At 41.2% G+C, this 24841-nt stretch overlaps 1 protein-coding gene across 5 annotated transcripts in view; it reads right to left on the bottom strand.

The window, feature by feature from the left end:
- The window catches only part of LOC130922834 (equilibrative nucleoside transporter 1-like), a 78356-nt gene that overhangs the window by 12140 nt on the left and 41375 nt on the right, over positions 1 to 24841 (bottom strand). For 2 of the 5 annotated variants that reach the window (XM_057847987.1, XM_057847989.1), the window contains 4 exons: positions 11127 to 11228; positions 10559 to 10640; positions 4529 to 4710; positions 426 to 565 (listed from right to left, as the gene is read on the bottom strand). In XM_057847987.1, coding sequence (XP_057703970.1) covers positions 426 to 565; positions 4529 to 4710; positions 10559 to 10640; positions 11127 to 11155 — 433 coding nt within the window. In that variant the 5' untranslated portion in view covers positions 11156 to 11228. Of the gene's footprint in view, positions 1 to 425; positions 566 to 4528; positions 4711 to 10558; positions 10641 to 11126; positions 11229 to 11427; positions 11546 to 15481; positions 15645 to 24841 lie in introns of those variants that run through there. The other 3 variants (XM_057847988.1, XM_057847991.1, XM_057847990.1) reach the window with 3 other exon arrangements.

Genomic DNA, 24841 nt, shown 5'->3' with positions numbered 1-24841 from the left:
TTGTATTAAAAAACACTTTTTTGTATTGGTCGGATGAAATATGCTCATTTTTTTGGATAGGGATCTTTGTTTTTTCTTGACTTTTTTACCAAAATCAACAATATTAAAACAATAAAAGGGTTGAACTACTTCAGTTGTGTGTAATGAATCTAAAATATACAGTATGAAAGTCTAATGTTTATCAGTACATTACAGAAAATAATGCACTTTATCACAATATGCTAATTTTTTTAGAAGGACTAGTATGCCAGAGTGATTATCATCTCAATGTTCTATTGAGATTTGCTAATCCATGATCTTTTGTTAAAACAACATGAGGTTTTACCAATTTCACTCATATGAAAGACTGTAGTGCTGCTGTTTGGGGTAGCAAAGGAAGTCAAATCGCTATTCAACTGGACATGTAAATGCCACTGTGGACTCACAGTTGATGAAGATGATCTTGATCATAGTGATGGTGAAGAAGGGCAAGGGGGCCACATCCACCTTTACCAACAGTGCAGTCAGGAGGAAGACCACCAGGATGACTGACAGGCTACCAGAGATGCGCAGCTTCTGAGGAATCCTGAGCTCAAGTGACAACAAAAAGAAAAGCAAAATCCTAGCATTTATATTTTCAACAACAGCATAGCACAAAGGGCAGTCAGAGTGAACATAAATGAAATTCCAGGGTGTGTTTGCTTACAGAAACAAGCGTAGACCTCCTCCTAATCCAACTAAAATTAAAGCAAAACATTCCAAACACACACAACTTCACCTATAGCAATGTGGAGGAGAGTGAGTGAAAAAAACTACAGTAATTTCCCACAAGTTGCTGGCCGGTTAAGCCATTTGACAAATAGCAAAAAAATGAATAAATATACAACATATATCAAATGTACAGCTCTCAGGCCGGGAACGGCCTACGCGGGGTTGTTCTGCCTGACAGGCACGTTGTACCTCAGTCATACTGTACATACAAAATCACATGCTTCTATTTTGACATTGGCACAGTAAAACTAGATTTCTGTGATCGAGGGCGTGCACTTCTGCACTTAGCTGACTTTCGTGTCCGCAATTACATTCGTTCATTTGCCCCTCCCATTTATTGTACATCTAGCACTGTCAATGACAGCCAATTAGTTAACAAGGAAGTGACGCAAAAATGCCCCAAAACCAACAGGTAGGTGAGGTTCATATTGCAGGTCTTAATGCACAATTCCGATTTTTTGTATATCTGTCTTTTGCCGTGCCCGTTCACACTGCCTTTGTCCATTGAGCCCGTTCAAGTATTACGCATGTGCACTAATTCGCAGTCTGACCCACGCTGAGCAAACTGTCCCGCATGCGCAGAAGCATCAAAACAAATAGCTACGAACTGTCGGTGCATGACGCACACACATAAGCCTTATGTGTGTGTGTCAGTTTGCCCCGACTCGGCCATGTAAGCAATACTGAAATATTGTTCATTTGGCGTACGGTAAGAAACCGAGCATTATTAGGCTTATCCTTTTCTTCATTGTATTTTTTTATGACTGTGGTCAAGCCCGCCTTCTACCTGGTAAAAGCAGAGTTCAAGCTTGGCGCTAACGCTAATGAACAGCTACATCGCTACCGTCTTGTGCGCCGCTTGCGCCGTTTGCTGATGTAATTGCTGCATGAATTCTGATTTGGGAGACTTGACAGTTTAGACCGCCGCCACATTCTGGAAAAATGTGGCCCGGATCGGATTTAATCCAGATACGAAAGTGACCCAGATCGGATTTGAAATGGTCCACTTCTATGCGACTTGTCCCGTTCAGACCCTCAAGTTAATGCCTCACTCGAGTCGGAAAAACACGAAAAAATCGGATTCGTGCATTAAGATCTGCAGTATGTACTTAGCCGAAGTGACGCCAAATCAACAGGATGTAACCTGCTAAGACCCTAAAATCAACAGGAAGGGCCTAAAAAATCAACTGGAAATGATCCCAAATTTACAGGAAGTGACCCGCAAGTATCTTAAAATTACATGGAAGTGATGCAATTGCCTGCCGTTGACAACGACAGACGTCCAATTCACTTATACAAGGACTGGCTGCGAATGCTCACCTTCCAGTGCCACTAATGTCACGATTCGCACCACCCAGTCAAAATGGATTTGATGTTGAGCGCTGTCAAAGGCAGCCAGTGAGTTAACTTCTTTGGCCAAAGATATACTAGACCGGCTCACATTAGACCTAATTGCCATAACCGTGGCCACGAACCAAAAAAATGCATCCCTTCATCCATTTCCTCACAATTAATGTAATCCGCAAATGTAAATACTTTATATATTTAATATGAATATCAATAATATATTAATTAATATTAAATATTTTATTGTAAAATTAACAACGGGAAAAATATCTTTCATTTAATTATCGGAGGACATGCTGTTAAACCTGATCTCTGGATTCATCTAAATTTAAATATTTCTTACAGTAATTAATTGTCTAATCATGTTTAAATTAATATTTAGATGTGTAAACTCAATAAACAGCAAAAAATAACCATTAAATTAATAAGTGATTTCTTAAATTTTGAATTCTTACATTTATGATCAAACATAAAATTACTAATGGAAGTATTAATCATGTACAGAGGTATGACAAAGTATCTGAACCTTTAGGAATTTCTCACATTTCTGCATAAAATCATCAAATGTGATCTGATCTTTGTCAAAACCACACAGATGTAAAAACAGTTTCTGCTTTAACGAAAACCACCCAAACATTAATTGGTTTTCATATTTTAATGAAGATAGCATGCAACAATGACAGAAGGGGGAAAAATAAGTAAGTGATAAGTGAACCTTCTGCCTAAGGAGACTTAGAGCAATTCAAACCCATTTTTAAACAACATTTTAAGTCAGGTGTGTGCCCAATCACTGATGAGTGGTTTAAAGCTGCCCTGCCCACTACATAACGCACACCTGGTAAGAATTGTCTTGATGAGAAGCATTGTCTGATGTGCATCATGGCTCGGTCAAAAGAGCTGTCTGAAGACCTGCGATCAAGGATTGTTGGTTTGTATAAAGCTTGGAAAGGATACAAATCCATCTTTAAAAGTCTGGATGTTCATTAATCGACAGTCAAGAAGTTGTCTACAAATGAAGAGAGTTTGCCTCTGTTGCTTCTCTCTCAAGGAGTGGCCGTGGCCGTCCACCAAAGAGGACGCCAAGAGTTCAGCGCAGAATACTCAGAGAGGTAAAAAAAAAAGACACTCCACAGCCATTTTGGCAAAATATTTTGTGGACTGATGAAACTGAAGTTGAATTGTTTGGGAGTAACACATGACATCGTGTCTGGAGGAAAAATGGAACAGCTCACCAACATCAACACCATGAAGCATGGTGGAGAGAGCACCATGATTTGGGGCTGTTTTGCTACCTCAGGGCCTGGACAACTTGCAATCTTTAATTGAAGAATGAATTCAAAAGATTATCAGGATGTTTTGCAGGAAAACCTGAGGCCGTCTGTCATACAGTTGAAGCTAAAAAGAGGATGGATGATGCAACAAGATCCAAAACACACAGTAAATCAACTTTAGAATGCTTTCAGAAGAACAAAATACACCTTCTGGAGTGGCCAAGTCAAAGTCCAGACTTGAACCCCATTGAGATGCTGTGGCATGACCTAAAGACAGTGATTCATGCCAGACATCCCAGGAATCTCCCTGAACAGCAGTTTTGTAGAGAAGAATGGGCCAAGATTAGTCCTGATCTATGTGCCAGACTGATCTGCAGCTACAGGAAGCGTCTGGTTGAAGTTATTGCTGCCAAAGGGAGGGCCACAAAATATTAAATGTGATGGTTCACTTACTTATTTTTCCCCTGTCTGTCATTGTTTGCATACTATCCTCATTAAAATGTGATATTAAATATTAAATTAAATATTTGGGTGGTTTTAGTAAAAGCAGACACTTTTTTGATCTGTGTGATTTTGACAAAGATCAGATCACATTTGATGGAGATTTTATGCAGAAATGTGACAAATTCCAAAAGGTTCAGATAATTTTTCATACCAATTTAAATGTGGAAAAGTCCTTACCTCTAAAGAAGTTTTTTCTAGTTTGAAAAATTCAAGAAAAAATAAATCATCATAATTTAATAATCTACCAATGAAACGGAAAATACTCATTTCTACACATTTTAATTTGTTAAATTACCCTTATGTAGTAAAACTACATAAACACATTATTTATAAGGGTCCCTTAACAATTCTTTCTATCTATTATTTACCAAGACCAGGCTCCATAATTGAAGTAAGATGACAAAATATAGGTAGTGCCAATGTAATTCTTAAGAGGTCAGACTGTTCCATTAGAACCATAGTGACTCAACTCAGATTTTGTTTTGTATATTTATTCAGAGCCTCACCAAGAAATACCAGGTTCATCCCCAGCTCCCTCGCTAATTGTAAAGCTATATGGATCCTACTACTACTCTTCTCTAGGTCAAAATGGAGGGTGGTGGCCAAAACATTTAAATGCATATAGCTTACAATGATACACATGTTGGTGAGGTTACCTCTGATGAATGAAGGAGTTGAGGCAGGTGAAGATGAGCAGAGGCACCATAGCGCAAAGTGTCATCACATTGTTGAACTTTGACTCTAGGACATTGCGGGAGTCACCGCCGTCTAACGTGCTGTTGCCAGTCTGATTTGTGGAGGGTCCGCTGGGCGGGTCCTTCAGTCTGCTGGTGAAGTACTGGTGAGAAATGGCACATTATTTTTTTTTAACCAATACAGGGTGGTTCGTAAATTTTCCCAAGTATGAGTTCTGCCATTGGCTAAAAATATCTGCTTCTTAACAAAATTGGCAACTTCCTTTTCAACATCTAGCTTGGGTGCTTTCAGTGTCTCCATGCATCTTGTGACAGACATGTCCACCCTAATTTGATTTTATCAGTCCAAGTAATGTCAGATGGCAGGGGGAAGAGGTTTTTTTTTCCCCCTAGGTTTTTGGGCGTAGTGATGTTCAAATGAAATATAATACAAAATACAATTAACAAGGAAACTAAAATAGAAGTTTAACATATATACTGTATATATATATATATATATATATATATATATATATATATATATATATATATATGTACACACAATGTTACCTAAACTTACTAGGCATGTGGTATGAAAACGTCATGGTTCTAAAACCACAAAAATTTTCCATCATAACGTAGCATGGTATTAGCTATTTTTTATGTCCCAAAAAATGCAGTGTGACATCCGTGGCTTGGAGCGGCAGCACTCACCCCTGCCCCTCCAGTTGTTGCTCTGTCCAGTGTATGTCAGTGACACTATACGTAAGCTTTTTCCCCCCGTCAAAGAAAACAAAGTTGCTAGTATGGGAGTACTTTGGCTACCGAAAAGAAACAGACGGCCACAGCTTAGAGGAGGAAGGACAGCCGACGTGCGAGACATGCTTGCGGAGGGTGGTTGCCAGGGGGAAGCAACACCTCCAACATGATTTCACATTTACTTGACCATCATCCGTCACTTTACACAAAATTTAAGCTAAGTAAACCCTGTCATGAACGTTTCCTACCAGCTACGACAGTTCACTCCGACATGTTTAGTTTGCTAGCAATGGTAAAACAAATACTATAATGTAAGCTTGTTAATTAACGAGTCAGCGAACATGACTAGTTAGCATGCCAAGACGGCTAAGTAGTTTCCGCACTACCATTAGCCTACTTTTGTAAAGTCTTCCGCCATTGTAAACATCGGGTCAAAATAACATTTTCATAATAAAGTATGTGGTGTTTTTTTTCTCTCTGGCAACTTTCTGTGTTGAGAGAGGGTGGGTGTGTGTATATAATGTGTAAATAATGACACGAGTCATAAACACACGCTCTGTCTCTAACTCTCGTTCTCCATTAATATTCAACTTATAATAATAGTGGTAGTGGTATGTGATTTTCATAAAATTAATTTGAACATATATTGTTTAAGTCCAGTTAATTTTTGAGTCCTTGAGTCATCACCTTATCGTGGTGGAGGGGTTTGCGTGTCCCAATGATCCTAGGAGCTATGTTGTCTGGGGGCTTTAAGCCCCTGGCAGGGTCACCCATGGCAAACAGGTCCTAGGTGAGGGGCCAGACAAAGAATGGCTCACAAGACACCTTATGATGGAGAAAATTACAGGATCCCTTGCCCCGACGCGGGTTACCGGGGCCCTCCTCTGGAGCCAGGCCTGGGGGTGGGGCTCAAAGGCGAGCGTCTGGTGCCCGGGCCATTTCCCATGGGGTCCGGCCGGGCACAGCCCGAAAAGGCAACGTGGGTCCGCCTTCCCATGGGCTCACCACCTGTGGGAAGGGCCAAAGGGGTCGGGTGCGTAGCAATTTGGGCGGCAGCCAAAGACGGGGGCCTTGGCGGTCCGACCCCCTTCTACAGAAGCTAACTCTTGGGACATGGAATGTCACCTCTCTGGCGGGGAAGGAGCCCGAGCTGGTGTGTGAGGCAGAGAAGTTCCAACTAGATATAGTTGGACTCTCCTCCACACACAGTTTGGGTTCCGATACCAGTCCTCTCGAGAGGGGTTGGACCCTCTTCCACTCTGGAGTTGCTCACGGTGAGAGGCGCCGAGCAGGTGTGGGCATACTTATTGCCCCCCGGCTTGGTGCCTGTACGCTGGGGTTTACCCCAGTAGACGAGAGGGTAGCCTCCCTCTGCCTTCGGGTGGGGGGACGGGTCCTGACTGTTGTTTGTGCTTATGCACCAAACAGCAGTTCAGAGTACCCACCCTTTTTGGAGTCCTTGGAGGGTGTGCTGGAGAGTGCCCCCTCTGGGGACTCCCTCGTTCTGCTGGGGGACTTCAACGCTCACGTGGGCAATGACAGTGAGACCTGGAGGGGCGTGATTGGGAGGAACGGCCCCCCCGATCAGAACCCGAGCGGTGTTCTGTTATTGGACTTCTGTGCTCGTCACCGATTGTCCATAACGAACACCATGTTCAAACATAAGGGTGTCCATATGTGCACTTGGCACCAGGACACCCTAGGCCGCAGTTCGATGATCGACTTTGTGATCGTGTCATCTGACTTGCGGCCGCATGTTTTGGACACTCGGGTGAAGAGAGGGGCGGAGCTGTCAACTGATCACCACCTGGTGGTGTGTTGGCTCCGATGGTGGGGGAAGATGCTGGTCAGACCTGGCAGGCCCAAACGTATTGTGAGGGTCTGCTGGGAACGTCTGGCAGAATCCCCTGTCAGAAAGGTCTTCAACACCCACCTCCGGCAGAACTTCTCCCTTGTCCCGGGGGAGGTGGGGGACATTGAGTCCGAGTGGACCATGTTCCGCACCTCCATTGTTGAGGCGGCCGATCGGAGCTGTGGCCATAAGGTGGTTGGTGCCTGTCGTGGCGGCAATCCCCGAACCCGCTGGTGGACACCTGGGGTAAGGGATGCCGTCAAGCTGAAGAAGGAGGCCTATCGGGCCTTTTTGGCCTGTGGGACTCCGGAGGCAGCTGACAGGTACCGGCTGACCAAGCGGACTGCGGCTTCGGCGGTCGCCGAGGCAAAAACTCGGACATGGGAGGAGTTCGGTGAGGCCATGGAAAACGACTTCCGGACGGCTTCGAGGAAATTCTGGTCCACCATCCGGCGTCTGAGGAGAGGAAAGCAGTGCACCATTAACACTGTGTATAGTGAAGATGGTGTACTGCTGACCTCGACTCGGGACGTCGTGAGTCGGTGGGGAGAATACTTCGAAGCCCTCCTCAATTCCACCGACACGCCTTCCTTTGAGGAAGCAGAGTCTGGGGACTCTGAGGTGGGCTCTTCAATCTCTGGGGTTGAAGTCACTGAGGTGGTTGGTAAGCTCCTCGGTGGCAAGGCCCCGGGGGTAGATGAGATCCGCCCAGAGTTCCTAAAGGCTCTGGATGTTGTAGGGCTGTCATGGCTGACACGCCTCTACAACATCGCGTGGACATCGGGGACAGTGCCTCTGGATTGGCAGACCGGGGTGGTGGTCCCCCTTTTTAAAAAGGGGGACCGGAGGGTGTGTTCCAATTATAGAGGGATCACACTCCTCAGCCTCCCCGGTAAAGTCTATTCAGGGGTGCTGGAGAGGAGGATCCGTCGGGAAGTCGAATCTCGGATTCAGGAGGAGCAGTATGGTTTTCGTCCCGGCCGTGGAACAGTGGACCAGCTCTACACCCTCGGCAGGGTCCTCGAGGGTGCATGGGAGTTCGCTCAACCAGTCTACATGTGTTTTGTCGATTTAGAGAAGGCGTTCGACCGTGTGCCTAGGGGAGTCCTGTGGAGGGTGCTCCGGGAGTACGGGGTACCGAGCCCCTTGGTAAGGGCTGTTCGGTCCCTGTACGACCGGTGTCAGAGTCTGGTCCGCATTGCCGGCAGTAAGTCGAATTCGTTCCCAGTGAGGGTTGGACTCCGCCAAGGCTGCCCTTTGTCACCGATTTTGTTCATAATTTTTATGGACAGAATTTCTAGGCGCAGCCGAAGCGTTGAGGGGGTCCGGTTTGGTGGCCTCAGCATCTCATCTCTGCTTTTTGCAGATGATGTGGTGCTGTTGGCTTCATCAAGCCGTGACCTCCAACTCTCACTGGGGCGGTTTGCAGCCGAGTGTGAAGCGGTTGGGATGAAGATCAGCACCTCCAAATCCGAGACCATGGTCCTCAGCCGGAAAAGGGTGGCATGCCCTCTCCGGGTCGGGGATGAGATCCTGCCCCAAGTGGAGGAGTTTAAGTATCTTGGGGTCTTGTTCACGAGTGAGGGTAGGAGGGAGCGGGAGATTGACAGGCGGATCGGTGCAGCGTCTGCAGTGATGCGGACTCTGCACCGGTCCGTTGTGGTGAAGAAGGAGCTGAGCCAAAAGGCGAAGCTCTCGATTTACCGGTCGATCTACGTTCCTACCCTCACCTATGGTCACGAGCTGTGGGTCATGACCGAAAGAACAAGATCCCGGATACAAGCGGCCGAAATGAGTTTCCTCCGCAGGGTGTCTGGGCTCTCCCTTAGAGATCAGGTGAGAAGCTCGGTCATCCGGGAGGGGCTTGGTGTCGAGCCGCTACTCCTCCGCGTTGAGAGGAGCCAGTTGAGGTGGCTCGGGCATCTGGTTCGGATGCCTCCTGGACGCCTCCCTGGAGAGGTGTTCCGGGCATGTCCCACCAGCGGGAGGCCCCGGGGTCGACCCAGGACACGCTGGAGAGACTATGTCGCTCGGCTGGCCTGGGAACGTCTGGGAATCCCGCCGGAGGAGCAGGCTGAAGTGGCTGGGGAGAGGGAAGTTTGGGCTTCCCTGCTGAAGCTGCTGCCCCCGCGACCCGACCCCGGAATAAGCGGAAGATAATGGATGGATGGATGGATGGATGGATAATTTTTGGGGGGGTTCTTGTTCGAGCAACGTGAGCTGTGGGTTTACTTTATAAATTCAATTTATTTCAATTTATTTTAAAATATTTCAGTTTTTTATTTTTTGTTATTTATTTATTTTAACATATTCATGTTGATGTTCCAATCTGCAAATATGTTGTGAAAAAAAATCCCATTCAATGGAAAAAAGTTTTTTTTTTTTTTTTTACCTATAAATCTCAAAATAACATTTTAGAGCGATAATTGCAATACCGTGATACCGCAGCATTTTTGCTAAAGGTGATCATACCTTCAAAATCTCATACCGGCACATGCCTACTACTAAGGAAATTAATTGTTTCTGGAAGTAGTTTCATGTCTTGAAAATTCTGTAAGTAGAGACGTGTTTTCTATCTCAATGCCTTAATCCGTTCCAAGCCCCACAAAATTCAAACATAAGTATTTTAAAATGCATAAAAATGCACCAAAACATGTAGCAAATATATGTTACAATTAGATTATTGCAAAATAAACATAAAATCCGAGTTGTGCATAATGTAAAAAACAAAGGATATGGTAAAGAATTAAAGGTAATACACTCATGTAAAGCTGTCAGATACGACGAGCGAGTGAAAAGAACGCTGGGATACAAATATACACATACAGTAGGGGTCTCTTTTAGCCAACTGGATGCCAGGAATGCTGGGCAATAGTTAACTCTGGGAGCTGTGAGTACCAGCCGTACTGTAATTCCTCCTGAAATTTATTTTGTAACAAGAAGCAATATTTTATTGAGGTATGTCTTAAGCTTAAAAATCTGTATGTAGAGACGTTCTTAAGTAGAGGTACCACTGTTTGTATATACAGTGTACAGTATATACATAATACATGCATTAGCATTTCTCTAAAAAGATGCCTTTTGTGCCCAAAGATCATGACAAGAAAAGGCTCTGTGTTCTCTCCTTGTGTCTGTTTAACTCCCGTTTATAGATAATGAAGCTGAAATTTCACCAATTAAGATGTTTAACTCACTTTAACCTCAGAGGACATGCGAATTAGGATGGGAATGCCACCACAGGACAAACACTGGTGAGTGAAATGAGGTGGATTTGGAGGTAAACGTGACACAAACTAGACCAGACCACCCAAAGGCATAGGGGCTGTACCAAACTATCACTTACGAGTTTGTGTGTGTTTGTGTGGCTTAAAAGCATTAGCTGTCACTGGCTTTTGGCATACCATAGTGGCGGTCATGAAGAAGTTCCACGGCAGGAGGGTTCCCAAGCCCAGGATGAAAAAGATAATCCAAACGGCATTGTATCTGACAAACATATGAATTCAAGTCACATTCAATGAAATCAGAGTTTATAAGCCGGTACTTTAATATATTTTACTACATATTTGTGTCCACTTTGATCCGATTAATAAGACCCATCGCTGAGTAAATTTTACCACTAGGATTTCAATTTTATCAGAATCAGAATAGTTAAGATTTAAGAATTGTCCTAATGATAATTTTTGAAAGAACGTGTTTTAAGAGTTTAGATTAGGGCAGAGTAACTCAGTTTTATTTTTTTCTTTTCACTGCACTTTCATTTCATCTACAGTACAATGAACTCCCACTGCTAGGTGACCATTATTGACACTTTTACTTGCAGGCAAAAACTTTACAATTGCACTTATATTACAGTAAAAATATTTCAGTATGGCTCTAGCGCTAATATATAAATGGAAATTATTCTGTAGCTCATAATTGGCAAATAGTCAAAATGAAGTGTTGATCAAAGAATTTCAGCTTCTGGCTTACTTGTCTCTAGGTGAGTTGATGGCAGTCATGGTTGCACTTTGTGTCCCAAGCGCACGTCTGCTATGCGGCGTCAGAGATTTTGATCAGGAGGGCACTGCGGCTCTGAAAAATAAAGATAACCTTAAACGTGTGGCGACAAACATACAAAAACACTTTTTATCATCTGTGGCCAGACATACAAGCATGCTCAAAAATGTGTGCTAGATAAATGGCCAAAGTTCAAATTGGACAAGCAAAAAACAAACACATTGTGGTGTTTCCATTTTTAACCAAAGAAATGCCGCGATAAAGTCAAACTTACGTAATTACAGCACGAGACAACCTTTCATGTGGAATCACAAATAACGTCCTCTTGTAAATACCCCTTTAAAGAAATAATATTTTTGAAGGAGATGTCTTCTATACTGCTCATCTTCAAGAGCATGTGATGCTTTGCTCTCAAAGGTGGACACAGTACTGTCTCTCATTTTTGGACCTGCCCCTGTTTCCCCCCCTCCCTTCTCCACAAAATCCTCACAACTCCTTTTAACATTCCTAGCAGGAGAGTGCCACGAACATTAAAACCGCAATGCGACAAGTAACTGCTATCTTTTCGGAATTTACAGAAGGAAAAAAAAAACAGATTTAAAAAAAAAAAAAAAAAAAAAAATCACAAGAATTGACTGCTAAAAGTACATGACCAATCTTTCCCACACACTCTTCTCACATATGCTGTAATGTTACATCTGCACTTTTATAAATTGGGTTTTTAGCACAAATTACAGAGTTTGAAACATCACCATGACTTTTCTGTTGACCTAGAAAACCGCTCGAAATTTTGTCCCACTAACGAATTGGTGGATTGTTTTAACCAAGTGGATCAACTACAACTAGGGTTGCACTAAGGCTGGGCAATTTTGAGATTGATATTGCAGATCGAAATTTTTTTCTCAGTAATCAGCACTTACATAAAAGGGTAATTCATTGAAAAATGTGAATTTTTCGGTATAGACTTCTAATTCTCGCAGTCGGACATCCGGGCATTAATGGCGTCACCAGCCACAACAAAGTGTCCCCATATTGAAATGGGAGCAAAACATGAGTCACAAGCAGTTGCTCTGTCGTGCATTGTAGTACAAACACGTTGAACTTTTGTCTTATTTGCGACCTTTTTTTCCTTCGGAATGACTAAAAGTTGCCGTGTTGCGGGTTGTAACACAAGGAAGAGTTTGGAGCCGCATTTCAAGTTCTTCATTCTTCCTCGTGAGAAGAAAAGGACAAGAAATTGGCTGAAAGCAATCAATCGAGGAACAGTAAAAGAAGACAATTCCGTGGACCAGGCACATTTACAGTACGTTTGTACTGGTGGGTAAACTTTAATCGTTTTTTTTTTTTTTTTTTTTTTGCCCCAATTAGCTGCTAGCATTCAATAGACTAGGCAGTGGTTATTATTACCGGAGCAGACAACTCGCAAATCGTTATTTTTAGAACTGTCAAAATTATCGCGTTAACGGGCGGTAATTAATTTTTTTGATTAATCACGTTAAAATATTTGACGCAATTAACGCACATGCCCCGCTCAAACATTAAAATGACAGCACACACAGTGAAATGTGTACTTGTTGTGTTTTTCGGAGTTTTGTCGCCCTCTGCTGGCGCTTGAGTGCGACTGATTTTATAGGCTTCAGCACCCATGAGCATTGTGTAAGTAATTATTGGCATCAACAATGGCGTGCTACTAGTTTATTTTTTGATTGAAAATTTTACAAATTTTATTAAAACGAAAACATTAAGAAGGGTTTTAATATAAAATTTCTATAACTTGTACTAACATTTATCTTTTAAGAACTACAAGTCTTTCTATCCATGGATCGCTTTAACAGAATGTTAATATTGGTAATGCCATCTTGTTGATTTATTGTTATAATAAACAAATACAGTACTTATGTACCGTATGTTGAATGTATGTATCCATCTTGTGTCTCATCTTTCCATTGCAAAAATAATTTACAGTAAAATATGGCATATTTTACAGACGGTTTGAATTGCGATTAATTGTAATTAATTATGATTAATTAATTTTTAAGCTGTAATTATTCATTCTTTCATTCATTTTCCATGCCGCTTTATCCTCATGAGGGTCACGGAGGTGCTGGAGCCTATCCCAGCTAACTACGGGCAGTAGGCAGGGGACACCCTGAACCGGTTGCCAGCCAATCGCAGGGCACAAGGAGACATACAACCATTCACTAACACACTCATACCTACGGACAATTTAGAGTGTTCAATCAGCCTACCATGCATGTTTTTGGGATGTGGGAGGAAACCGGAGTTCCCGGAGGAAACCCACGCAGGCACGGGGAGAACATGCAAACTCCACACAGGAAGGCCGAAGCCCGGGATTGAACCCTTCATCTCAGAACTGTGAGGCAGATGTGCTAACCACTCAGCCACCGTGCCGCCTGCTGTAATTAACTCGATTAAAAATTTTAATTGTTTGACACAACGACAAAAGTTATTTTTCTTTTGCCGTGAACTGCTCTGATCGGTCAATCTATATTATAATATTAATGGCCTGGTGGGAATTGGTTATTTTGCCGTGACGTGTTCACGGCTAAATAACGCTTGGAGGCGAATTACCGGTTACGGCAGAAATAATCAATCCGTATATACTACCAGTTTTCTTAGCTCCACACAGTACATATTCCACGTAATTGATAAAGGTCAACTTACTGGGTGACTTTATGAGGTATTTGTAGATGTTTCCGAACTCCACTGCAGGCAATTCCTTTGGATTGTTTATCCAGCTATCAGCTGCGACTTTGTATGGGCAGATTTTCATGCCAATACACGCTAAATTTAAGTTGTATTGCCTCCTCGCGTCTGTCGGCAGTGACTCGTGATAATAATAAGTCATGTTTAAGACGTTTTTATTTAAAAAAAAAAAAAAAAAAAACGCAAAACACAACTAAAATTTATGAATTTCAGACGTTTGTCTACTGATGTTTACCTGTGCGTGCCCCCCCTCTCAAAATGGCGACACGTTGCTATGCGAGATGACGTCATCGTGACATCTCGCCGACTGCGAGAATACACAGAGAAGCTTACTTTTTTTCAGTTTTCCTTCTTTTTCCCATGGATTTGATTTCAGATTTTAAAAAAAAAAAGGGGAACGATTAACAAAGATGGCCAACCAAGAAGCAAGCACTAGGATTGAACGGTGATCAAGTTTTGCTGAAGAGTACAAACCCATTGAATTTCATAGGAGAATATCATCTGTGTATGATGCCACGTTTTAGTTGAAAAAACATCTGAAAAAATAGCACGAAGTTTGAAAGTGACGATGAAGTCAAATGTGTTGTGCGTGACTGGCTGAAACATCAGTCCAAAGATTTTACGCTGAGGGAATAGGGAAGCTTGTGGACAGATGGGGAAAGTGACTGGGACGCTACGTTGAATGAAAAGTAAGCTTCTATATATATTAGATGTCCTTATACTAAAATTCACCTTATTTAATGAATGAACCTCGTTTTTTTTTTTAACATAACATGGTGCTAATGGAAACAGACAAGTTTGGAAGATTGTAGATGGTGTTATACTTATATAGCGCTTTTCCACCTTTCAAGGCGCTCAAAGCGCTTTACACTATCTCACCATCTACCTACTGGTGACCACGAACAGTTCCTCCAAAAGAGTGCAATGTTGATGGTTTTAAAGATATTTATTATACTCCAGTTGAGGTAAAATGTAACACTAAATATGTAAAGAAAATTACACATACTGAGAATTGAAATGCAAAGTACATTTAGTTTTGCCAACACGCATGCTTCCATAATGCTAGTAACTAAGGGAGTTCCAAAAAATTGATTTTTATATTTATCACAATTCGAATCTTGACGATTCGATTACGATTCATAAAGGTTCAAAAATGATGATTTTTCCCTATAACTTTATGAAAGCGCTCGTAGCAGAACGAAATTCAAGACACGTCTGCCGCCCAGACATCTTTAACGGACGCACGGACGTTATGATGGATGCTGCTGGTTGAGCGAGAGACTTACTCCTTTTCAAAAGACTAGAAAATAAATGTTTGTATGAGACAGGCGGGGACCCGGCGGTCGCGTTTCTGTGCGCAAGTTATATTTTAGAGCGAGAGGGGAAGAGACATAGTTCATTGCTCCCTGTCTTTCAGATGTATAGCAGTAGTTTCAAGTCATGTCAATTGAAAAATGTCCTAAGCGTGTTGCTAAGAACTCTTTTGAGTCTATAAAAGGTGAGTACACAAACCCTCTTGTAATGTTTAGCCTTTATTGTCATTGTTTTTGAGATGTTAACAGTTAGCGCCGAGCGCTAAGCTAATTAGCTAATTCACTAACTTGATGTTGAGGTGGTTGCAGCTCAACGTTGCATTCGTAGGAAGAATTGACGGAGAATAAGTTGTCTTACAGCCAAAACTCGGCGTGTTTAATTTCCATCGACATGCGGATACATCCTCTCTCACTGCTGTCTTCACAGGCAATTCCACTAATCAAAGTACTCAAAGTCAAACACAAAGAAGTAATAAAAGTAGCACTTTAGACAATTAAGTCCCATCCTGCCATCTTGTGGCGAAAAGATAATATGTCAATAATAACAAGCAATAGGAACATTATTTCAACATCAACTGAGGACACATTTATGAATACAAAATATTTCTCCCAACATTTCTCTCAACACCCCCACTTGTTCTCATGTTGATGGCCTTTTTAACAAACAAATGAACTTTTACATTTCAAATTACAAAATTAACTGTCAAACTTCTTCAATTTCAACTTTGTTGCAGGTTTTGCCATGATGTCAGCTATCATGTCATCCTTTGGACAATACGTCAATGTGACTCTTCCCTGATTCACAGTAGATCTAATAAAATGATATTTTATGTCTACGTGCTTGCATCTCTGTCTGTTAACAGGATTTTTGGCAAGAGCGATTGTCCCCTGGTTGTCATCGTGTACAGTTGTTGGAGTGTACTGATAATGATCAATGCTACCTAGTAGTTGCTCTAAATATAGACATTCTTGTATGGTTGAAGCCAGTGCCATATATTCAGCTTCACAGGTAGATAGTGCGACTTTAGGTTGTTTCTTTGTTTTCCAAGAAATTGGAGAACTATTCTTGCTCAAGAAAACATAGTACCCTGAAGTACTGCGCCTGTCGCTAGTATCAGCTGCCCAATCAGCATCACTATGTGCCTGTATACCAAGTTTTGCATTGTCGTCTCTTTTGAAACTATGGCTCTTTTCAGAAGGGCCTTTTAGGTATCGGAAGACATGTTTCACAGTAGTCGACTGCTCCTGTGTGGGTTCACTAAAGTACTGTGATAACCTGCTTACCACATAGCTCAAGTCTGGTCTTGTGCCAACCATAGCTATTCCCATTTTCTGGTTAAATCCTTTAGCCACAAATCATGCTTTGTACTTGTCTCTTCCATCTTCATCCTTTTTGAGTGCATAATCCCGTTTACCCCCCACTGTTTTCTTGCCTTTTGGCAGTGTTGTCAGGGTAAATGTTTTATTTTCATTTAGTGACTGAATTTCTTCATCCATGGCTTTTGACCAATCTTTTGAATTATTTGAACTCATGGCCTCCTGGTATGTTTGAGGTATACCAACTACCATCCTGTAGCAGTAGTCTGCAGTGGTATAAACTCCATCACTATCTCTGACTTCTGTTATGAAGGTTTCTAAATGACTCAGTTTTCTCCTCTCTCTTGAGGGATACCTTCTACTCTCAAGTTCACATTTTGTCACTTCCTTTGGACTCTCACTATGTGCACTTGGTTCTACAGGATCTTCATTTCTGTTTTTGACCTCTACACTTGCTCGATCAGCCCTTGGCAACCCCATCATGTTGTATTCTTCATCTTGATCCATGTCACATGTCTGTGTCTGTTTTTCTATGACTTCCTTATTCACAAACTTTACCAGCCTATGTTTTTGTACTCTTTGTGTCTGGACAGTAGACTAGATATGCTGGACTATTTTTGTCATAACCAACAAACTGTCCTTGGCCACACTTAGAATCCAATTTTCCCTTGTCTTGTTTGTATGTGTAACATACAGACCCAAATTTTTGCAATCTGGAAATATTTGGTTTCTTGTTTGTCAACATCTGGTAAGGAGTTTGCCCTGTACGTCTATTATAACATCTGTTGCGAACCATTGCTGCAGTTTGTACTGCATAGTGCCATAGGTATTTGGGTAGCCCACTTTCAACTAGCATGCACCTACACATTTCAAATAGTGTACCCCATCCTCTTTCAGCTGTCCCGTTCTGATGTGGGGAATACGGCGCTGATGTTTCGTTTCTTATTTCACTTTTTCTCAACAATGTTTAGAACTCATTGCAAGTATATTCAGTCCCGTTATCACATCGGATGCACCTTACTTTCCCATAAGGAGCTATATCTGCGAGAAATTTTTCTGTTGCTAGAACAGTGTCACTTTTCTTTTTCAGGAAATATGTGAAAAATGCACCAGAGTAATCATCTGTGAATAACTGCACATATTTCTAACCATCAATCGATTCTGGAGTTAGAGAACCCGCAAGATCTGAGTGTACCAATTTTAAGGAAGGGTGTATCTGCTCGAGTATCTGGGTCTCTATTTCGAGTCGTAGGAAGAATTGACGGAGAATAAGTTGTCTTTCAGCCAAAACTCGGCGTGTTTCATTTCCATCGACATGCGGATACATTCTCTCTCATTGCTGTTTTCACAGGCAATTCCACAAATCAAAGTAATCAAAGTCAAACACAAAGAAGTAATAAAAGTAGCACTTTGGACAATTAAGTCCCATCCTGCCATCTTGTGGCGAAAAGATAATTTGTCAATAATAACAAGCAATAGGAACATTATTTCAACATCAACTGATTTATGAATACAAAATATTTCTCCCAACACTTGTATTTCATATGCAGAACTTGTAAAACCATGAATAAGTACAGCGGTAACACTACAAACATGTGAAATAGTACAGAAATCTGTGAAAACAAACTATATTGGTTTATGTTGGTAAAAGTCTTATTTCTTAAGACACTTTCTTCCAGAATTCCACCTGTGTAAATTTTATTGTATTGTTGAGAGAAATAAGTACTGCCTTTAAAATGGTTAATGTTTTTGCACTTTCTTGTAAAAAGAAAATCAAAAAGCAGCTTAAGGGCAGCTATGTTGTATAGGCATGTTTCCATTGTTCCTATTGAATCATTAGGATATTTTAAATACATAATGGACATAAATTTGATTGGCTACTTTATTAATTAGTAAGGTACGATGCATCGATAATCGTGAAAATCGTGATCATCACCAATACCGTCATCATCATTCAACAATCGAATCATAGCACCCTGAATCGTAATCGAATCGAATCGTGGGGTGCCTAAGATGGCACACCCCTACTAAAAACCAATGGAGTACGCCATTCATATGCTAACATAAATTCGCATTGATTCCCGTAGCTTAACTCTCAACAGAAAAAATATTAACACGAACAAACAACACTGCATTTCTGGTCATATCTGGCAAGGCATACGCTATTTGTACACGGCCAAAAACAAGTTATGTCAACAATTGGGGGGGGGGGCACACACCTCAGGAAAGCATTCTTCCACTATTTGTAATATTGCTAGGCGCTTCTCTACGTAGTGATGCCACCCCATAGCCAAGATGCGCACACACTCAAGGCTGCTGTTTTTATAAATTAACTGCAATGATGAAGGAATTACAGTATATTACAAGAAAAGCCTGGCGGCCAGCCAGAAACCCTATTGTGCAATATATATCGCAAATACTTCATGTGTTGTATGCTTTCTTGACCACTATGACGTATTACACCAACCTTTATTTATTTGCCATACGCCTTCCTAGATACAGTTCTGGCTTGAGCGATTCCATGGATGCAACTTGCACAAGACAAAGCATGAATACAATAACTGATTAAGAGGAATGCCCTTTTCCTCCCTCATAGCAGGCTTGTGGTAACATCTGTTAGTTTAAATGTTTACGCCACATAGTAGTTTATCCTCAACTATAACTATTCATTTGCTGCTCTAATGGCTAAAACATGATCATTGTTTTCTTTTTTTATAGTGGCATGCTAAAGATCACAATAATATCGAGATTGTTATATTCAACACCCATTAGGAATATCATAGCTTTTTCTAATATCATGCAGTTCTCATTACATTTCCCAACCCATTTTTGGAAAATTTTGTCATATTGTTAAATGAAAAGACCATCAGATTGGGGTTCGTTTGCCCGACAGTCATTGTTTCCACTCCACTTCTTTTCAATTTCTCCCTCCATTAAGCAGCACATTTCCCGCTTATGTGTCACCCTTGCAGCGTCCTCCAAGGTGCCCCCCCCCCCACTATGAACAAGCAACTACATGAAGCCTCTACTGGATATAATACCTTTTAATTGGAAAGAGCTTTGATAGAGAGTATTTGAATGGCACAAAGCTCTACAGCAGGAAAATGAATCATGTATCATTCAATGTAGGGTTGCACAATATTAGCTGGGGAAAATATAGCAAAGCGAACAGTTTTTAATACTGTGAAATCTTTAAGTAGCTGAGATAGAAGATGATGCATCTCTACTGAGGTGAAAACTAGCAAACATTTCTTTTTTTCCCCACTCTATTTTTGGACACTTTATGACAGCTTCAGAAGAACAGAAACCACACTGTTGAGCAATGACGTATTCTAAGTCATGTGTGAAGTCGACCTATACCCCAGGGTCTACTCGCTTGATATCAAAATAGCTTTAAGAAGCCTTAACCATGCCCTCACCCATGGTGATGGGTTAACAACTAGTTAATTGGGTGCCTTAAAAAAATAATACATCAAATTGCAATTAGGCATATCATTCTGAGGGTTTATTTATATTGGCCAATTCAACACAAGGTATTTGAAAGTGCTTTCTATACACAATAGAGGCAGAAAGGCAATTAAACCCAATAAAAACAGTTGATTAAAATATGAAATTGAAATATGAAAAAAAAAAAACACAAAATAATAAAAGGAACTAATGTGATACTACAAGCTGAAGGCTGTAACCAGTTTGCATGTGATACTCATTAGATTGCGGTATCGTTCCGTAAACTGTATTGGTTTATTCTAAGGTCATTCCTAATCGATTTGACACCAATCATGACTATTTTCTGATAACTTTGAAAATAGATTAGATTTGAATTTGTTAGGGTCCGCCAATGCCGAAACAAAGTTGGACCCCAATGCAGACAACAACTTAGCGATGCGTTCAAGGGTTTATTAAATACGAACAAAAAAAAAAAACATGCGATCATGAAGAGTCCAAGGGGATAAATAATTCTAACTCTAGGCCTAGGTAAGTCAAGGCGGTAGGCAGTGAGCCAATAAGATAACAAAATAACACTTATCTGCACAGGGTAGTTGATTTCAAAACGAGACCGTCAGACAAAAAAAAAAAAAACAAGAAAAAAAAAAACAAGGGAGGGGCGAAACTGGCAAAATGCAACGTGACTCAAGAGTATAATGTGTCAAGTGGCGACTAGGTGTCAAGTGGCGACCAGCAAGTCAATATCTCGTCAGCCTAGCCCAGGATCGCCTGGACATAAACATCGTATTGGACCAAATATAAGATGGTGTTTTTTGCATTGAAATAACACGGAAAAAGAGGGGGTCGTCTTATATTCGCGGTCTAGACATTATACCCATTCATGACACTGGATGGCGCCAGATATCAATGAGCCGATGTTCTGTCATGACAGATCTCAGCTACTCTCCCCATTCACGACGCTAGATGGCGCCAGATATCATTGAAGCGATGATCTGTCATGACAGATCTCAGCTACTCTTTTTAGTTTAACCAGTTTGCATTATTTTATTGCAATGTTTTTCCTTATTCAGATTTGTTTCAAGACTACAGTTAAGGCCGAGTTATACTTCCGCGTCAGACCTGCACCGTCAAGGAACCTGAGTTACGACCCTGCACCGTAGCCTGACGCGCTCCTGTCGAATTTTCTAACCTTCGCGTCGCGTAGACGCGTATGACGTGGCGAAAACGGACTGTGATTGGTCCGCTCAGACTGTGGTTTCTGGAAATCACCACCATTGTAGAATAGAATCTAACATTATTTTTCAACACACAAAAATGGACCAAGCCGACGGGAGTATCATCGAAGAGCAAGTCTCGTCAAGACATTATGACAAATGGCAAGGTCGGCAATTGAAAAAAAAAAAAATGGAAGAACCACCGAGACGTGTGTGTTCGGAATCGAGTGGCCACACGAAGCGGTGACTCAGTCGGCCAAAAACTGCCAACTTTTTATCACTTTATGTCGTATTTTTGGTTGGTGCACTTCATCATTTATTATTGTGTACATATGTTTGCTGTGAGTCTGTGACTTATTTATATGAAGAATAAAGCACAGATTTGGTGTCAAAAGAGTTGTTTTGATCTTTAATTTTCAATAACAGACAGTTCACACACGATACATCATCACTGATTGAGAGTGCCTCGGTGCTTTTCATGATAACGTTAAAATCAAGGCTCCCAACGCAGTTTGGGAAGTTCCATAGACGCCAGAAATCTGCTATGGCTTCCCACTGGCTGGTTGTAGGACACGGCAAACAAATCGGGCTGGAGGGCTTTGCAGACCTTGGACGCAGTGCTCGACGCCAGTTTGAAGCTAGCCGCCACAGCTAGCTCTCTCCACCCGAGTGTAGAACTCTCTGTGCGGCATCAAAAGTCAGCCAGACCGCCTCGAGACCGTCTTCTGCGTCGCCTGCCCCTCAACATTTGTATGTTCAACATTTATTTAATGTTGATGAGCAGAAGATTTACATTCAAGAGTTCCATCTTGCATTGTTTATGTTTTCTCCGTTAAACTAGACTAGCGGAAGTCAACAAGCATGCCCCAAAACCGTACAAACATAACGCCACACCCATCTAGATGCTTGACGGTGAATTACAGAGCAACGCGTTCCCTCACCGCAGAACTATCGAATGTTGAATGTCGCTGCGCCGTCACCGCAACGCGGGAGTATAACTCAGGCTTTACAGTTAGACTTCACTTTGATGCTTAATGCAATTATTGCAACTTTGTTGTTTTATCACAATAGATTGGTTTATTTACATTTCAAAAACCAGAAGCCATTAAATTACGAATGTGATTGCACTTTAGTTTACATTAGGGCTGTCCCAAACGACTAATTTTCTCCCGATTAGTCAGCCGACTATTTTTACGATTAGTCGACTAATCTTATAATTAACATTTTTAAAAAATGTTTTTTACTAATGTAGCAATGAAATTTTTGTTGACGCTTATCAATTCAAAAAACATATTGGAACACGTAAATTATTTATTTAAGTACAAATAAACACGTAAATAACAAAAATAAATAAAAAAATAAACAAGTTCAAATGCTGATAGAATTAACTAGTGCAAAAGAATGGAATGTAAACAGATTCAGAACAACTTCTTTTCCAACATGATTCAAAAAAATTCTTAAAAAAAACACCTCGCATTAATATTATAGTACTATATATAATAGTATTATAATAATTATTCATTGCCATTCTGATTTTTCATAAAGAGTGTCATTTTAAAGGTATTCTTAGTGTAGAAGCTGAATTTTGAAGTTTGTGGGATTAACTCCAGAAATCGCTATTTATATGAAGAACATGACATGCTTTTATTTTGAAATGTTTACCGGAAGTACGTTCGCTAAACCGCTAACTTCAGCTTTACACTCAGCAAAAAAAGCACTTTTTGTAATTGCAAGTAGTGTCAGTAATAGATTTTTTGGGGGTCATTTTTTTCGTTTGCAAATGTTGTTAACCAGCCATTTTTCCTGTTTGAAGTGTCACCTTTTAACCGCAAGTTTGCTTTCACGAGACAACTGCCAATGTTTTTTAACAGGCTAAAGTAAGTTGCCTTTTTCCCCCATTCACCTCAGTGTAGCAGTGCTAATGTTACAGTGTTTAATATGGATGTGTGTTCTTATTTTGTATGTCTGAACTTTAATTCTACAGCGTGTTGATAAGAGAAAGGAACTGGAGCCATCAGCACGCACGCACCAACGTATGCACGCACGCACGCAGCGATAAAAGGCAGCCGTGAAAATTACCGGACTAATTTTTGTTTGCCGTGCGATAATTGGACTCATTGCATATCGTGACAGGCTTAGCAACTTCAACAAAACATGTCGTTAGTTAGTTAGATGGACTTACAAACTGGTTGACGGCGCTTTAGGTGTTCATTCTCGGCCGACGTGCAGCCAAGCTTGGCATTGAAGAGACAGGACAAAACAATGTACCCTCCTTTGTTTCTTTGAAATAAGTCAATGTTTTGGACACTCTGGTGCGCTTTTTTGTCTTTGTGCCGCTTTCCCCGCTTGCATACAGAGCGTCCGACATTCTGAACTTTCCACGCATATATTTTTTTAACCCTTCATTAACCGTCGACGGGATGTTTTGCTCGTCGACGGATTTACGTCATCGATGACGTCGACTATGTCGACTAGTCGGGACAGCTCTAGTTTACATATTTAAATGTTCAGATATTAAGATTTGAATGAGGCAAAATAACATGCTTTTTCTCTCAAATATATTGTTACAATCATTTGTTTCGGATGTACTGTAATTATTTTCTGTACAAAAACTAATTTGGTGTTCAAAAAGTCTTTTTTCAAACTTGAGTCTTATAATCAGGGCCGTCTTATATTCGGGCCAATACGGTACAATGCTGATCAGTTCTAATTGGATGCAGGTGCAACCTCGGGAACACTCCATCATCCTGCTCTGTTACAAAACACAATCTGACAAGCAGCAGAATGGTACAGTATTTAAGTTTGTCGGCGTTTGAGAATTTTTTTTAAACTTGCGACTGCCACCTACAGCCTAAAGTGTAACTGCAGCTCGTGCATCATAAGAACAATTAGTAGAAATTCATTATTTTTAAGTCTATAAATGTAGGAATTGGGTCACTATCAAGAAAACGTTTTTTAATCAAGAAAAAAATATGTATCTGGGCATCAGTAGTCTCCAGACTGAAATGAGTTAGATTGGTTAGCATTGTAAATGCATAAATTTGCTCAAAAAACAACCCTTTTAAACGCTTTCTCTGAAGGATTGTGGATATTTGATATTGGCCTATGGTTACTAATTATTGCAGCATCCAGATTTTATTTTTCACTGCCATCACTCCCATTTCTAATGGAGTAGACGTCTGTCACAGTCAGTGGCAGCCAATGAGTTAAACATTAAAAGTAGTCCCACTATAGCATGGGAGCCGGACAATCAAGGACTAATACCCATGACATTGAATGCTAGCCCTAGGCTATATTCAGTTTGTATGTCTCTATTTGGTGGCTAAACCAAAGCAACAACGAATGGTTTGTTTGCAGGGGCATAACTTCACCGCATGGCCTAGGATCCTGCTAAGCATCCATCTTTTAGGTCAATGTGTCGTTAAATGCAAGCCAGCTGGCATCACGCCTTGCTGTTGAAATGCAGCACACACACTTAAGAGTCCGCTGGTTTGGCATCTGACAATCAGTAACTTTCAAATTGGACAATACTCCTACAGAAAACATAGATCATGCAATTTCACTAGGTAGTACGTGCACAAGAACAGCAGGAACACTAATGTCTGTTCTTTGAGTGTCTGGAATAGAAGAACTATTTTCCGAAAGGTCAGCTCTTTATTAAGCATGTACA

This window comes from Corythoichthys intestinalis, chromosome 10 (genome assembly GCF_030265065.1).
Source record: "Corythoichthys intestinalis isolate RoL2023-P3 chromosome 10, ASM3026506v1, whole genome shotgun sequence".
NCBI lineage: Eukaryota > Metazoa > Chordata > Actinopteri > Syngnathiformes > Syngnathidae > Corythoichthys > Corythoichthys intestinalis.
Note: the sequence above shows the minus strand (reverse complement) of the source record. Positions and strands in the feature narration are given on the sequence as shown.